General features: G+C 48.5%; 1 protein-coding gene across 2 annotated transcripts in view; it reads right to left on the bottom strand.

Moving 5' to 3' along the window:
- DIPK2B (divergent protein kinase domain 2B) overlaps window positions 1–16,989 on the bottom strand; it is a 41,772-nt gene that overhangs the window by 7,055 nt on the left and 17,728 nt on the right. For both annotated transcript variants that reach the window (XM_081808958.1, XM_081808957.1), the window contains exon 3: window positions 951–1,124. In XM_081808958.1, the coding sequence (XP_081665084.1) occupies window positions 951–1,124 (174 nt within the window). The remainder of the gene's footprint in view (window positions 1–950; window positions 1,125–16,989) is intronic.

The raw sequence follows: 16,989 nt of genomic DNA, 5'->3' as shown, positions 1-16,989 counted from the left end.
TATATATTATAACTTATATGATTATTATATATCATTTTATATATTATATCATATTATATAATATATTACATATTATGCTATATGTAATAATGATTATATATTGGTTATATATATAATTATATATAACAAATAATATATAATAATAAACATCATATAATTAGATGTATCATAAATAATAAATAAAATAATTATATATAAATATATTTATATCAATTAGGTAATATAGACTAAAATATGTAATGTAACAATGTAACAACGATTACTGATTATGTATAATTAATAACTGTATACAATTATATTTAAAATTAAATTGAAATGATGAAATTAATAATTATGTAATATTATGTGATAATAAACATTAAGTGTTTTTGTTGTGGCATCTTCCTTCTCTACTTGCACCTTCTCCCTCTCCTTTCCTTCTCTTTTCTTTCCCCTCCCTCTCCTTTCTCTCCTCCTTCCCTCATTCCTCTTCCTCCTTCTGCTCCTCCTCTCCCTCCTCTTTCTCCCTCCTCTCTCTAGCCCTCCTCCTTTTTCCGTTCCTTCCTCCCACTTCCTAGTTTCCTTTGTGCCCACACCGTGAGCGTCCTGACCCTTGGGATTTGGGGGAAATCGGTATGATTGGGCTCCGCATGCTCTGCGGATGCTTGCTGACTTGCTAAGTGTCTGTCTCCACCTCTGGACTGGAAACTGCAAGGAAATCGGGGCCACCATGACTGCCTCGGTGACCAGTGTATCCCCGGGTTCTAGTGCACCCTCATTTACTTGACCATTCCCCTACTGATGGGCATCTACCCTACTTCCATTTTTCTCTCCTTTCCAGGTATGGCTGCAGGGCATATCTCCGGGTGGTGGCCCCAAGGCTCTGGGTAAAGGGGAAGAGAGCTCAACCCAGGGCTGGCCCCCCTGGAGCCCGACATGAAGCCCCTCCCTGGGCGGGGGTCACTGCATACCTGCAGGAGGATGGGATGAGCACTGACAGCCAGGGTGTAGAGCAGACGCAGCTTGTCGCGGTCAGTGAAGTGGTCCATGAAGATGCTGCCGGCGTCGGCCACCTCAGCATAGCGCCGGACCACACGGTCCAGGAGTCGCTGCGACGGGCAGCGCAGGAAGGGGCTGGGCAGGCCCTGCAGGGGGTGGGTGGGAGAGACCCCAGGAGCGGGGGAAAAGGTGCTGAGCTCTCGTGGGGAGCCATCAGGATGGGACATAAGCAGGCTCCGCTGGTGGGGGAGACACCAGGGTTGGGGGACAAGATGGGCCTTGTCGGGGAGAGACCCCAGGTCAGGAAGGGGGCGTCTGAGCACTCCTGGACGGTGGGGTGTAAGGGGCTGTGCGGGCGCGGGCTGGGGTCCTGGGGAGAGACCCCGAGGGCCAAGGGGAACGGACTGAGCCATTCTAGGAGCAGGGCAGGCGGGCACTGGGCAGGTGGCGCACCCCAGCATGCACTCAACACGTTGGACCACCTGCAACTCCACCACCATCGCACCCCCACTCCGCCTCTCCACAGAGAGCCAGTCTCAGGCTGAATTAATCAGATCAGCCCTCTGCCAATGACCTTTAGATTCCTTCCACCATTTCATGACAATGTCACCACAGTTGTGACACTAACACACCTGAGCGTCTTCCCATGTGCCACTTTGTTCTTTGTTCTTTTTTTTTTTTTTGTGGTGGTAGAGGTCATACTCGTGTCGTTCCAGATTTTTTTTTTAAGATTTTATTTACCCACCTGAGAGAGAGAGCGCGAGAGCGAGAGAGCAAGAGAGAGAGCACGACCAGTGGGAGGAAGGGCAGAGGGAGAGGCAAAAGCAGACTCCCTGCTGAGCAGGGAGCCCGACATGGGGCTCGATCCCAGGACCCTGGGATCATGACCTGAGCCGAAGGCAGCCTCTCAACAGACTGAGCCACCCAAGTGCCCCTACTTTGTTCTTCTTGGGCTAAAATTGGGAGGCACGGACCTCTGTTTATTTTCCATGACCTTCCACCCCACCCCTGTACCTTTCTCTTCACATTGAACAAACACAATGAACCCAACCTATGAATAAAAGGAAAGAAACAGTTAAAACTAGGGGCCTGGGGCCCAGTTGGCCAGAATTCAGCTCCGGGGCCACACCAAGCAGCTAGCTGTGTGACCTTGGACAAGTTCCTTACACGTCTCTCTGTACTATGGGTTACACTGTAAGGAGAGGGTGCCGGTAACAGCACACTAAGAGATCGTGAGGATTAAAAAAAAACTAACAGGTGGAAAATACTAGAACAGTGCCTGGCCAGCAGTAAGCACTCAATAAATGCTATCTGCTCTTATTAAATGGAAAAAGTTTAAACTCGGGGCTCCTGGGTGGCTCATTTGGTTAAGCGTCTGCCTTCGGCTCAGGTCATGATCCCAGGGTCCTGGGATCGAGCCCAGCATCGGGCTCCGTGCTCCGCAGGAAGCCTGCTTCTTCCTCTCCCACTCCCCCTGCTTCTCCCTCTCCCACTCCCCCTGCTTGTGTTCCCTCTCTCGCTGTGTCTCTCTTTGTCAAATAAATAAATAAATCTTAAAAAAAGTTTAAATCATCGAACATTACATCAAAAACTAATGATGTACTATACCTTGGCAAATTGAATTTAAAAAAAAAGTTTAAACTCCCAGCACAGAGAATAGTGGTGATAGCCAATGATAGCAGTGATAGCAAGAGTCCGGCTTTGCGGGTAAGAGGATTTTCAAGTTCTAAGAGCCTGGCTTCCAAGATGAAAGATCGAGGGCAGAAAGTGTGCCCCCAGGTGTCTGTAGATGGTGTTTGCAGGCTGCCTCCTAGTGGAGGTGCTGACCGAGTGAGCTGTGGGGGTAGGTGGCGAGGGGCAGTCTCCAGAGCCCCGGACACCCGGGCACTTGGCAGGGCCAGCAGCCTGGAGCCCTCCCTCTCCCCAGCCAGAACCCAGGAGGGTTGCAAGCACCACTGGGAGCCGGGAGAAGTCTTGAGAGTCTTGGAGGTTGATGAGGGCATGGGCAGGCTCACAGGGTAGGATGCTCAACCATCCCTGTCTGCTTGGGACTGAGGGTTTCCTGGAACGTGGAGCTTTCAGAGCTAAAACTGGGAAGCCGAGACAGTTGCTTGCTCACTCTACCACAGGGTCCCAGCTGGACTGTGGCTTCTGCTCCCAGACAAGGACCGGAACCGACTGGCAGAAGCCAGAGTGGATGCTTGTTGAACTACCATGATCTGGGTACCCAGTGAACCCCTGGGCTCCCCAGGGACGGAGGGGGCTGGTCCAAATCCTGAAGTGACTGGGCATGATGAAATGTGACCGGGGTTACCCGACAGTGTTTAGATGCCACTTCCTACTGCCTGGCGGCGGTGGGGGGGGCGGGCGGTGAGAGCACAGGAGTTGAGCTCAGGGAGAGAAAATTAAAGAACATTCCATGTTGGCACCTCTGAGTCTGTGAGTGTCCAATTCATGTGCACTCCAGCCTTCGGGAACGTGTATAGATGGGAGGAGAGGGGACAAACCCACCACATGCCAGGCAGCGGGCTGCGGATTTCCCATGTGATTTCTCATTTAATCCTCCCAGGAACCCACGAGGCAGGTGCCATTATGAGCCTCCTTTTGCAACCGAGGAATTGGAAGTCTGCCGATTGTAGGTAAGGGGTGGATTCAGGATTTGAACCTGGTGTGGACCGCATGTTTGTTCCCCTGCCCCTCCTCAACACCTCACCCCCTCCAACGCAATTCATATATTGAAACCCTAATCCCCAGTGCAATGGCATCAGGAGGTGGGGCCTTTGGGAATTAACTAGGCCAGGAGGGCAGATCCCTCCTGATGGGATTAGTGCCCTTTTAAGAAGAGCCGTGAGAGCACCATGTGAGGATACAATGAGAAGGCAGCTGTCTGCAAACCCGGAAGAGAGCTTCCCCTGGGAGCCAATTGGCTGGCACCTTGATCTTGAACTTCCCAGCCTCCGGAAGTGTGAGAAATAGTCTTCTGTTCTTTAACCTACCTAGTCTATGGTACTCTGTTATAGTAGCCCGAGCTAAGATAGGACCCAGTTGTTTCGACTCCAATGTCCATGCAGTTTCCCCTGTAATAGGACCTGCCCCCAACCCCGCCCCCCCGGCCCCATAAGCTATCCAGGTGGAGACCAGAGAAGATGATTTGAAGCTAGGAGAACATCTCTTTGCTTTTCTTTTTTCTCTTTTCTTTTTAAAGATTTTATTTATTTATTTGACAGAGAGAGAGAGAGAGAGACAGCACAAGCAGGGGGAGCAGCAGAGGGAGAGGGACTCCCCTCTGGCAGGGAACCCCATGCGGGCTTGATCCAGGGACCCTGGGATCACGACCCAAGCTGAAGGCAGATGCTTAACTGACTGAGCCACCCAGGCACCCCCATCTCTTTGCTTCTGATAGTCTTTCCAAGGCAGCCTGAAATTCCACCATTACAGATAATCACTGGGGACTGGGGGAGGTAAATAATCTCTTCTCTCCTGCGAGAGCCAACTCTCAAGTGAAAAAACCTCTGGGAGAGGTAGGACACTAATTGGCCATAATGACAGCAATAATAATAGGTGATCATTATTGAGAGCTTTCTATACGACAGGATGTTCTAAGCCCCTCACATGTAGTGTATTCTTTCATTTACTCCTTACAAGACCCTAGTGAGGGAGGTACTATTAATATTGATGAATTCAAACATTTCCTTGGACCTAAGAGTTCATTTTTCCCTTCTGATTCTAAAAGAAATGAAAACATGTCCATGGGCCCCTCCGAATCTTCTTGGAGGACAGTGACGTCCAGGCTGAGGCCTGAAGTGTGGGTAGAGTGAACCTGTAGAGAGGGTGGGAGAGGATTCTATGCAGAGGGAACACCTTGCATTAACCTTGAGATAAGAAAGAATATGCTGGACTGCAAGTAGGTTAGTATCTTTGAAGGTGAAGTATTGCTAGTAACGGTTGACAGAAAAGAAGTCCAGATAGCAGGAACATTGGAGTTATTTTAAGGAATTTTAATTTTATCCAGAAGCGATGGGGAGCCACTGAAGGCCTTGAGCAGGGGAGGGATATACTCAGATATGCATTTTAGGGAAAAGATTCTGGGTGTAGCATGAAGTGTGGATTCAGAGGTGTCCAGGACTGCTATTTATGGACTCCTGGATGTTAGTGAGGCATACGGCTGCCCAGAATAAAGATTACATTCTCAGCTTCTTTTGCAGCTAGGTGTGGTAGTGTGACTAGGTACTGGTCAATGAAATATAAGTAGAAATTTCTGGGAAAGATCTTTTAAGGGAGAGGGTGTATCCTTCTTCATTCTTTTTTTTTTTTTTCCCCTGGCTGGAATGTGGAAGCAATGGCTGGTGCTTAGGCAGCCATCCTGGATCAGGGCTTTGTAGAGGAGCAAAATGAAAGTAGCCCAGATCCCTGAGAATCACAGAGCCACTACATCAGCCCTGGATAGCTATGTATTAGTTTCTTTTATGTAAAAGAGAAGAATATTTTGATTTTGTTTAAGCCACTGTTATTTGGATTTTTTGTCATATGCAAATGAACCTAATCCTAAATATCACGGGAAGAAAGAGTGGAGGCGGGAAAGTCAGGAAGATGCAGGGCTCCAGGTGTGAGATGAGAGAATGAAAAGATTTGAAGATATTTGTTGGTGGTAGAATTTATAAGCCTTGGTGACTGGCTGGATGGGGGAGGAGGGGCAAGAAAGAGGGAGGTGTCAGAGGAAATACCACCAGAGGTATCATTTGCTAAGGTGGTTTTATTTTTTAAAAATTTTTAAAAGATTTTATTTATTTATTTGAGAGAGAGAGCAAGCACCAGCAAGGCGGGGAGGGGGTGGAAGGGCAGAGGGAGAGAGAGAAGCAGACTCCCTGCTGAGCAGGAAGCCCGACTCAGGGTTTGATCCCAGGCCCCTGAGATCATGACCTGAGCTGAAGGCAGACGCTTAACCAACTGAGCCACCCAGACGCCCCATAAGGTGGTTTTAAAACATGTTCACAAAGTCTTTGACACTCTTCCCATCAAGGGGTGAAGTCTAATTCCCCTACCTGGAATATGGACTGGCCTTGGTGACTCAAGTCTAGTGACTGGCACACTTATAGGAGTGATGCTACATGACTTCTGAGCCTTGGCCATGAAAGGTGACTCAGCTTCTCCTTGGCTCTCTCCTGTCCCCAGCCACCATGCTGTAAGGAAGCCCAGGCCACATGGAGAGAAAACAAGATCCCCAGCCTTCACCCCAGGGGAGTGCCTAGCTGACAGCCAGCCCCGACCTGCCAGCCACGTGAATGAGCCATCTTGGAAATGGCTCCTCTTGTGCTGGATTGAGCCACGTCAGCAGATGCCACGTGGAGCTTGGTGAGCCTTCCCTTCTAAGCCCTGCCCAAATTGCATATTTATGAGCAAAACCGATGATTGTTGTTGTTTTAAGCCACCAAATTTTGAAGTGGTTTGTTACACAGCAATGAGTAACTGATATATTTGTAGAGAAGATTCTGGGCCACCTCTTGAACTACAGCCAGAAAAGGCTTGAAAACTGTCTTGTACCCCAACTCCCTTTACAGTGGCAGCAGCTGCTGCTCAGGGTCCCCCTCAGAGAGTGGGGCTCCATCTAGTTCTGTTTAGTGTGTGCTGGCCATGCACAAGCCCACAATTATATTGGCTAATGGCAAACAGAATTGGGAAATCAAACATTTTTCAATAAAATCAAGACTCATTCCAAAGCAAAATACAGCATTTTTGGGGATGTGCCACTGCTCTGGAGTTTCCAAATCACTCCTCCCTTCCACATACATGGGCCACAAGGCTAAATCAGCACCTTCCAATGAGAGGCAAAAGGACAACCAAACCCTGGTCCACTGTTGCCCTACCCCTCCCATTCTTGCCTGGATTCCTCATCCTTCTCTTTCCGGTCTGGTGCCATCCCTTAGGGAACCAGCCAGCCCGTCAAAGTCTTCACAGTGTGGGGCTAGTGACTGGGCTTTTGCTCTGCTCTACAGTCACCTAACAGGGGCCTTCTGTGCAGCGGGGTACAGAGATGATAGTCACACTTCTCCACAATCCTTAATGTCTGTACATCAGTCAATAAAATTTATTGGGTATGTCCCTGTGATGGTGTTTCATGAGTTAACTATGGTGCCCAGTTATTCCATCAAACACCAATCCAGGGGTTGCCATGACAATATTCTGTAGATGCGGTTAACATCTACAGTCAGTTAACTTAAAGGAAGGGAGATTGTCCTCGATAAAGTGGGTGGGCCTGATCCAATCAGTTGAAGGACCCTAAGAGCAAAACGAAGGTTTCCCTGAGGAAGAAATTCTGCCTGTGGATTGTAGCATCAGTTCCTGCCCAGGGGACTCGACTTACCGGCCCGCCCTGTGGATCTGGGACTTGCCAGCCCCCATAATTGCATCAGCCAATTCCTTGACATAAATCTGCTTATATGTATGCTTATGCTTAAGCATACATATGCTTATATGTATGTATATATATACACACACATATAAAATATTCTGTTATATATAATTATAGATTATACAAAATATTTATATCATATTAGTTAATAATACACATCACATTAATATTAATAAATTATTAATATTGTATTTAATATATTAATATAATATATAAGATATGTTACACACACATTATACACTGGCACTAAAGGAAAAGCACTTGTTCATTGTGGAAATGACAGCAACCGAGATCAAAATCTAGGTTTGCTTTCACTTTTGAAGCTTCTAGTGAAATCGGACTACGCAAGATGTGACTTCCCCGATGAGTTGTTTGACCTTCGGTTGGCTTTTACCCACATTTTCAAGTGTGTTGGCTCAAAAAAACATCATCAGCCACCAAGAGTGTCCTCATGTAAGGGGTTCTTACCAGAACAGAAGCATCAGGGGTAAATTGTTTAGACAAACGATTTCGTGACTCTGTTGGAGGTACTTAAGAAGTAAAAGAGCTATGCTTGTTATTCCTTTCTAGAAGCTAGAGATAAGAGAGTTCATCCATAGGCAGACCACAACTGAAAGTTATATGGATCTCCAGGCACCATGCCAGAAGTGCCCCAGCTCCTTCTCAAGTTCTATCCCATGGGTGAGATCTGCCCAGCCTGAGGGTTCCCACCGGAAGTGAAAGATGGCAGCAGGGGGACCATGTCTCAGTTGGGGTTTGACCACCAACCATGAGAGAATGTCGTGCACCCGCTGCCCATTCCTGGTGAATTCGGGACAACGGCATGGGGAGCTGCTTGCTGCAGAAGCCTCTGTAGTGATCGCTATCGGAAAACATGGTTGGCATGACATGGCTGAGGAAAGGAGAGTAACACTTGCTATAAGTTTTAACTGGGGGCACCTGAGTGGCTCAGTTGGTCAGGTGTCTGCCTTTGGCTTAGGTCATGATCCCCAAGTCCCAGGATCGAGCCCCACATTGGGTTCCCTGCTCAGCTGCTTCTCCCTCTGTCCCTCACCTTGCTCGTGCTCTGTCTCTCTCTCTCAAATAAATAAATAAAATCTAAAAAAATAAATAAATAAAAATTTAAAAAATAAAAGTTTTAAGTGTCAGGCCCCATGGCAAGCCTTTTCACGGACATTATCTCGACAGACACAGGGACTCTGAGCCTTTACTTCTCTCTTGGCCTGGTGACTATCCTAGAAATTTAGTGATTGCCTAAAAAAGGGCTTCAAAAATTTTTGGAAAATTGGGGCTCCTGGGTGGCTCAGTCAGTTAAGCATCTGCCTTCAGCTCAGGCTCAGGTCATGATCTCAGGATCCTGGGATTCAACCCCGTGTTGGGCTCCCTGCTCAGCGGGAAGTCTGCTTCTCCCTCTCCCTCTGCCCTTGCCCCTCCCCACTTGTGCTCTCTCTCTCTCAAATAAATAAATAAATAAAATCTTTTTAAAAATTTGTGGAAAATGCAATGACATTAATTTTCATAGCCCATGCTGGCTAATGCAAATGGTAGACTGTACCATCACGCCATCTGGCAAAATGCTCCCATTTTCCAGATAAGCCATACCAAGGTAAGAACTAGGAAAGGGAAGTGACTCGTTAAAGATCATGATGCTTATTGATACCCAAGCCTGCTTTCATACCCAAATCTCAGTAGGGCATCAGAAATGACATTGGTGGGCGCCTGGGTGGCTCAGTTGGTTAAGCAACTGCCTTCGGCTCAGGTCATGATCCTGGAGTCCCGGGATCGAGTCCCACATCGGGCTCCCTGCTCAGCAGGGAGTCTGCTTCTCCCTCTGACCCTCCTCCCTCTCCTGCTCTCTGTCTCTCATTCTCTCTCTCTCAAATAAATAAATAAAATCTTTAAAAAAAAAAAAAAAAAAAAAAGAAATGACATTGGTGATTTCAGAGTAGGGTAGCATGTCCTAAACTTGACCAACAAACGAAGGCTTCAGAGTGCTATAAAAATACAGAGCCCTAGGCCCCATCTAGAAATTCTGAATAGATAGGTCCAGTGAGGGCCTAGGGTTCTGCATTTTTGACAAGTGTCCTGGGTCGTTCTTGTTATCAGGTAGGTGGGAGTGTGGGATGAGGGGACCAACTGTGTTTCAGCGTTCTTATCTTGGGAGCTTTGGAAGAAGTTCCAAGGCAGAGTTCTTTCTTTATTTGGGATACAGATAAAAACGATCTCGCACTCCTGATGGCAGAATGTGGACATCTGGTAGACAAGCACTTCCCTGTCACTCCTCAGACAGTTGGGACCTTTGCCCAGAAGGTTTTGGTTGATAAAAGCCCGAAGAGCTACCCTTCAAAGGGGGCTGTGCGTGCTGTAATAAGGGTGCTCTGGAAGCTCAAACAACCTTCAAAACCCAACTGAATCAATCTCTCAGGAGGGAATCGGATGCTTGGAGGAGGGATGGGTTGCTGAGCCCTGCAGTCCCATCTCAGACCTGCTCTGCTTTCCTCTTCCAGAGAACCAGGAGAGCCTGAGCTGGAGGAGGAATCGGGCCTGCCAGGGTGCCACGCTGCAGCTGGAAAGGCATCGAGTGTCCAAGGGCTGTATACTGACTCAGACTGGCCATTAGCCTCAAGCTGTAACCCAGGGCGACAGGACCAGAAGGAGAACTGGACTCCTAGATGCTTCCATTTTTAAAAAAAGATTTTGTTTATTTATTTAAGAGAGAGAGAGAGCACAAGCGGGGGGCACAACAGGCAGAGGGAGAGGGAGAAGCAGGCTCCCCACTTAGCAGGGAACCCGATGCGGGACTTGATCTCAGGACCCCGGGATCATGACCTGAGCCGAAGGCAGACGTTTAACCCACTGAGCCACCCAGGTGCCCTTAGATGCCTCTATTTTTATACTTCTTATGATGTTGGGTCAGGAAGTTACTAGGATTGCCCCTTTGGTTATTTTGGCCAGGAAACAGTGCCAGAAGTCACGCTGCTGAGTTGTCCATTTTCACACAGCAGAAAGACTAGAGAAGCTGTTTAGATTCCGTACTACTGCCTGTCCCACTATGTCTTTGAGAACTGAGCGCCGAGCCAATTTACAAGCCTCACAGAACACGCATGCAAAAGGCTTTGCATTCGATAAATGGCACAAATCTTTGTCACTATCGTTGTCCTCAGTATAAGAGTCATCACTTCCACATTATAGATGCACTTTCTAAACAGCCATGGTACTCTCCAGGCCCTATGTCCCTGTCTAGCTGAAGCCTCCCCTTCCATGGCCGCATGCTTAGGCAAACAGGGTGAGGCCATCTTTGATGGGATTGGGGGTGCCTGGTGCGAATGGGGTATCAGTGAAGAGTTAAGCCAATTTTTCTGACTTCCTTTTGGAATTTAGATTTGGGATCCATCTGAGAAAGGGGGGAATGGGGCAGAGCTGTGGAAAGAAGCATGGGTGCCATGAGCCAGGGTGATTGGGAGCCCACGAGACACTGGCTGAGTGCTAGATGCATGGCTGCTGGATGTGAGTTGCCTCGGGTCCCGCGAGCTTCCGGACCCAGTTTTAGGCCAGGGATGGCCTTACCACAAACTCCTTTTCCAGAGAGTGGGTTCGCTGAATCTTTGCTCCTTGCCCCCGGGGAAGCCAAGCAGCCCACCAACCCACAGAAAAGCGTCCTCACTGAGGCACGAGGGAAGGGCAATGGGTTTGGATTGGAATCTTGGCCCGACTGAGACTCAGTCTCCTTCTCTGTAAGAGGAGATTATGGTGCCTCTTCTACCTCACAGGAATGGCAGGAGGACTCAGGAAGACGGTGTGTGCCTTATAGCCATCCTAGCCCCAAGCTCATTTCCCATATTAATCGTCCCACCTGGGTCTGGATGACTTTGGGCTGTTTCCCAAAAGCAAATATGACTCGGAAGACAAAGATTTACCATGACTGAACATATCTGAACACTTGCTCTGATGGAAATAAATGTGTAGAAGAAAGAACACTAACTACTCTCAGGAAGAAAATCTAAGGCAAGAAGGATGGCTTTCCTTTTTAAAGGTTGGAAGTCAGCAATCGGAGGTCATAAAGATGGCTAAAGGCACAGCTGGATTCAGGACTCTGACCTCTCTTTCCAAGGACATGGTCAACTGACCAGTGGAGAGCTTCACGTTGAAATGAGAATTAGTTTTCATTTCTCAGAATCTGTTCTTCTAAGGCTTTACAGAACATAAAAATAAGGCAAACGGACATTATTTCATGTTCACAAATTATGACACATGCTAAAGACAGTAGATGTGCTAACTCAAGTCATTTTACCCCCTTTTTAAAAATTAATTAATTTATTTACTTATTCCTCACCCCACCTTTTAAGATTTTATTTATTCATGAGCGAGAGAGAGAGCACGAGGGAGGGGTGGGAGGGCAGAGAGAGAGGGAGAAGCAGACTCCCCGCTGAGCAGGGAGCCCGATGCGGGGCTCGATCCCAGGACTCTGAAATCACGACCTGAGCCGAAGGCACACGCTTCACCGACTGAGCCACCCAGGCGCCCCCATTTATTTCCCCTTTTAACCTTTTCCAGGGTCACCACCGTCTTCCCCATCAATGGATTAGGCCACAGATATAGAATGTAACCGGGGCACTTTTTTCCACGCACTGGGAGGAAGGAGGCTTCCAAAGTCGGCCATCCCGTGCACGTTCATTGTCAGACATTCAAACGATATGGAACTGTACGGTGTGAAAGTGACTAAGAGCTCCTGTTACTGCCCCCAGAGGCTACCATCGTTGTATGTGGGGATGCAGTGATACCAGGAAAAAAAAAAAAAAGATGGGAAGTCAGCTTTTCTAGCGAGAAGATTGCCCTGACTGGCTCAATTTGGAGGGCTGAGGGAACTCGCCAACAAATGAGTTTTTACTCTTAGTGAATTTACTGTTACCCAGCTCTCCTAGCACCCAGGGAGAAAAAGAGAAAGTTCGAGTGCTAATAAACCTCTGAGTTGACTTTCTGGTTACACAGCCGAACACCTTTTACATGATTTGGTTGTTAAGTATGCTTGCGACTCAGGGTTTAGGTTAATTATGTATCAGAGTTAATCAGTGTGTTATAATTAAGACAATGATGATTCACTGTGCCGATTGTTCTGGGTAATGAAGCCGAAAGTTACAGAATGTTTCCTCAAGCTGCATTGTATTCAAAACCAGGAAAACCTATTTGGTTTTTGTTATTATGAGAAAGAGCTCACAGTTCTTTCCTACTCAAGTAGACAGAATCCCCCCCCTCCCACTTTTACTGAGATGCTTCCTGATTGTTTTTCTCATCTGGAACCCGGACACCGCGCGAAGGTTCTTGGTTTGTTAACTTTTCGTTCTGCAAGTGCTGGCCGCCACAACGACTATTTGAGAGAAACCGTTTGGATGATTCAAAAAGTTTAGACATCTAGGGGCGCCTGGGTGGCTCAAGTCAGTTAAGCATCCGACTCTTGATCTCAGCTCAGGTCTTGATCTCAGGGGTGGGAGTTCAAGCCCCATGCTGGGGTCCTCGCTGGGCGTGGAACCTACTTTAAAAATAAATAAATAAATAATAAAAAGTTTTGACATCTAAAAATGTCCTCATCATTCTCAGTCACGTCCCTTTACAGGCACAGTGCATCCTCAGCCACTGTTACTGGCACTGGAGAAGGGAGGGAACTTGGTACAGTAGCTGGTGCCCTCATCATCCATGATACGGTGGATTTGTCATCAGCCCCTTCCCCCCTTAGGAAGTTTCTCTCTGCTACTGTTTGCCTGGGCTTATCAATTCTGGTTCCTTACAGGTCAGTCACTGATGGCGAGTTGGGCTTGGAAGAGTAGAAGCAGAGACCGAAAATGAGCCGAGAGCAGGTGCAGAATTTGGAGTTTGCTTTGGATCCCCTCCGGGCGGATAACCTCCCCGGGAAGGTTGTGTTGACGTGAACACAACATTCAATTAAAAAAACGAAACAGGGGTGCCTGGGTGGCTCAGTCGGTTAAGCGACTGCCTTCGGCTCAGGTCATGATCCTGGAGTCCCGGGATCGAGTCCCGCATCGGGCTCCCTGCTCGGCGGGGAGTCTGCTTCTCCCTCTGCCCCTCCCCCCTCTCATGTGCTCTCTCTCATTCTCTCTCTCTCAAATAAATAAATAAAATCTTTAAAAAAAAAAAAAAACGAAACAGGTTTGGTGGCACGGGGCAGGGCGCGGTGTTTCCCTGGCACAGGACGGCCAAGCTCTGACAGAGCTCTGGTTTCCATGTAAAACAGGGCCTCCAACTCTGGGTGACATCCCGTCCTCGGGCAGGGATTCTGTTGGTTTTCTCTCGCCTGTAGTCCCGGGCCTCATGGGCAGGACCTGGATGCCAGGCGTCCTCGCTTCCCCAGGAACCCTGGGCATCGTCTGGCCTGTAGTGGTTGCTGTACCTCTTGGATGTGCCCTACCCTGCCCTCCACTCCCCCCGCCGCCCCCGGCTACTTTCTTCCCCAGCTGCTGTTGTGTGTGTATGGCCCTGCCTTACTTTTGCTACCCAGCCTCCCCGACCCCACTATGGACCCTTGTCCATGCACCCTACCTACTACTTTTTGACCCATTTGTGGAAAGATCCCCTGTCCTCAAGTCACTTGTCTTTTAGAAACGCAAATTCTCGGTCCCTGCGCCAGACCTGCTGCATCAGAACCTCCGGAGCTGGGGCCCAGCTATGCCTCTGTTAACAAGCCCTCCGGAAGATTCTGATGCAGACTCAAGGTTGAAAACCGCTGTCCTACAGAATGAATGTCAACACTTGCTGCCTCCCAGTCCTGCTGTTGCAATGCCACCCACTGCTGCGGACGCACACCGTGATCATGGACTTGACATTTAACTACTTTCCACATTCACACCTTATTCCGCATCTTTGCCTGGCACGAGTTTCTTTTATTCTCTGGAAGATCTGCCAGGGACATTTCCCCCAGCCCATCCTTCCCCTCCCGGGTCAGATCACAAGTCCTCTAAGCAGCTTTCCCGACCTAAGCAAGCCCTCATTTTCTTCCTTCTCCTGGAGTCTGGTCCTCAGGCCCCATCGTGCCTCAGTTCTCACATGCTCGTGGACAGGGATGCTGAACACCAACACTTCTGTAACCTTCTCAGCTCCCAGTCCTGGGCGGGCACCCAGGAGGTCCTTAGCAAGCACATGCTTGGTCACAGATAGATGGATGTGCCAGAGCGCACTTACTTTGGGTGTCTGCTCCAACCCCCAGCTCCTGGGAGGCTGAGCCAAGCGGCCGGTGGTGGGTCTGGGAACGGTAATGTCCTGTCACGTTGGGGAGGAGCAGGGAACATGACCACACAGGGAGATCCAGTTTGCCGAGAAGGTGATGGAGCAGACAACCAAAAGAAAACAGAGATGAGAAACAATGCGGCCTCCGGAGGCAGAGATGGGCTGAGTAGGCGCCTTGGAACTTCCTAGTTTCCACGAGGTCCCGATGGATGTATTTCTGGCACAACGAACCCCCCCTTTTCACTTTAACTGTTCCGAGGTGGTTTCTGATCCCTGCAACTTCTGATCCCTGAATAAGTTACAAGCAGTTGTTTCCTTTTAGAAGACGTGAGTCATTTGTGGTGTTGTAGGTAACCCCTGGCGCTGAATTCCCCACAGTGTCCCTCCTGGTATCTGTGGTGCAGAGGCTGTGGTCGGGCCTCCTCCTTTCCTTGCCTCCCTATGCTCCTTGCTGTCAAACCTTCGGCAGCCAGAGGCTCGCTCGGTGGCAGTCGTGGCCCCCTCTTCCATGGGGTAGCCAATATCTTGGATGACCCTGCCTATGGGAGTGGTGGCTAGTTTCGTCCTCCCATTGGAGTCTCTCTTTCTCTCTTCCCTCTCATCCTCCATCTTCCCCCACTCTGGGGCCCCAGGCTTTGCCACTGTGGAATTTGTGAGCTGCTCAACGATTTTCCACTGTGGCAGGTGAAATAATCTTTGTGGCAGGCAATTTAGCTGATAGTTGGGACGGACAGGGCAGCTGATGCAGACGAAAACACATTATTTCATGGTCTGTCATTTTGATTCAGGTATGCCAAGGCTGGTCATAATTCTCCACTGGGCCATTTCGTTTTATGGGCTGCTGGGTTCCCCACCCCCACCTTTCTTTTTAAATCAGAAGACAGGACGCCAAGTGCTTTTGACAACTCACTTGTGCATGCAAGCTTGCAGAAACTTCTGTAGGAGCTCAGTGGCTTCTGCTGTGCAAAGGTCCTGTGGTCCAGGAAGCTCAGACAGAACCCCGATTGTCAGGAAAAGCTTCCAACTAGCCTTGTGCTTGCGTGGGGGAGAGGCTGCCAGGCTTCTGCTTCTGTCGAGGTTGTACCAACCCTATCCCTCAGGGTTCAGTCAGAGAAGCAGAAACACTAGGTTGTTTTCTCTTCTTTTTAAAAAAACAGGGATTTGACCTCACACAACTGACCTCACCCCAGCAAGGGGAGCCAGTAGAGGGGACACTGTGTGTGAGCTACAAAGTGGTCACGGTTTCCCTTCTGCCTTCCAAAACTCCCAGAGAAATCTTTCTGTAGCCCACTGGAAATGGAAACTAACAGGGAGGGGAATTCTGGGAAATTCCAGTCAGTCAGGCCAAGGTGACACGTTACAAAGCCACCCCAACATCTTGGTCTTTCTTTGTGTGTCTCATGGTGACTTTTCTCTTCATTAATACCAGCGAGAGTATGTGATACCATATTAAGTTACAGAAGAACGTGCAACATTCCATATATTGCATTTTCCATATATTTAAAGATTATTCTTACCATTTTTCAACTTATTCAACTTCTTTGACTTCTTTGTAATTAAGTTAATATGACTAGAAAAAAGACAAGAAGGAAGAACTCCAATGTATTCACAGTGGTTGCCTCTGGGGGGTGGGTTCTAAGTGATTCCCTCCCCACTTCCTTATGGATTTTAAAATATATATACTTTAAACATTTTTATAATGAATATATGTTACCTTGATGATTAAAAATAAAATTTAGGGGTGCCTGGGTGGCACAGTTGGTGAAGCGTCTGCCTTCGGCTCAGGTCATGATCCCAGCATCCTGGGATCAAGTCCCACTTCAGGCTCCCTGTTGAGCGAGGAGTCTGTTTCTCCCTCTGCCTCTCCCCTCACTCATGCATGGTCTCTCTCTCTCTCAAATAAATAAATAAAAATCTTAAAAAAAATAAAATTTAAAAATTGAACGGGAAGGGAAAGACCTGGTTTTGGGGGGTGAGGAGGGTGGTGGCAGGTGGCCGGGCTGAGGATGTGTCTGGGAAAGCAGAGGTGGGGCCAAGGGATACAGGTGACAGGGCTCTCTGAAGCACGCCAGAAGTGGTGCCCTGTCCCCTTCCAATGGGCGGGGAAGTGCTGAGGGTGCTGTGTAGAAGGACTTGGTTGGAAGAGTTCCCTGTGCAAGAGGTGTAGGGAGAGGGAAGGGGATCTGTCACGGGGACCTCCTGTGGGAAAATATGCTCAGGCAATCTGATGGCCTCCAGGGCCGCAAGCACTTGAGGTATTAAGTTTAAACAGACAACTAAAAGGGGAGGCCATAGATGATTGGCCACTGGGCCAAGGGCAGGACTTCAGGGAGGACAGAGAGATCAGATGGACCCAAGAACAATGA

Source organism: Leptonychotes weddellii, chromosome X (assembly GCF_054177405.1).
Source record: "Leptonychotes weddellii isolate Sample4059 chromosome X, ASM5417740v2, whole genome shotgun sequence".
Lineage (NCBI taxonomy): Eukaryota > Metazoa > Chordata > Mammalia > Carnivora > Phocidae > Leptonychotes > Leptonychotes weddellii.
This window is presented reverse-complemented; position numbering and strand designations above follow the sequence as displayed.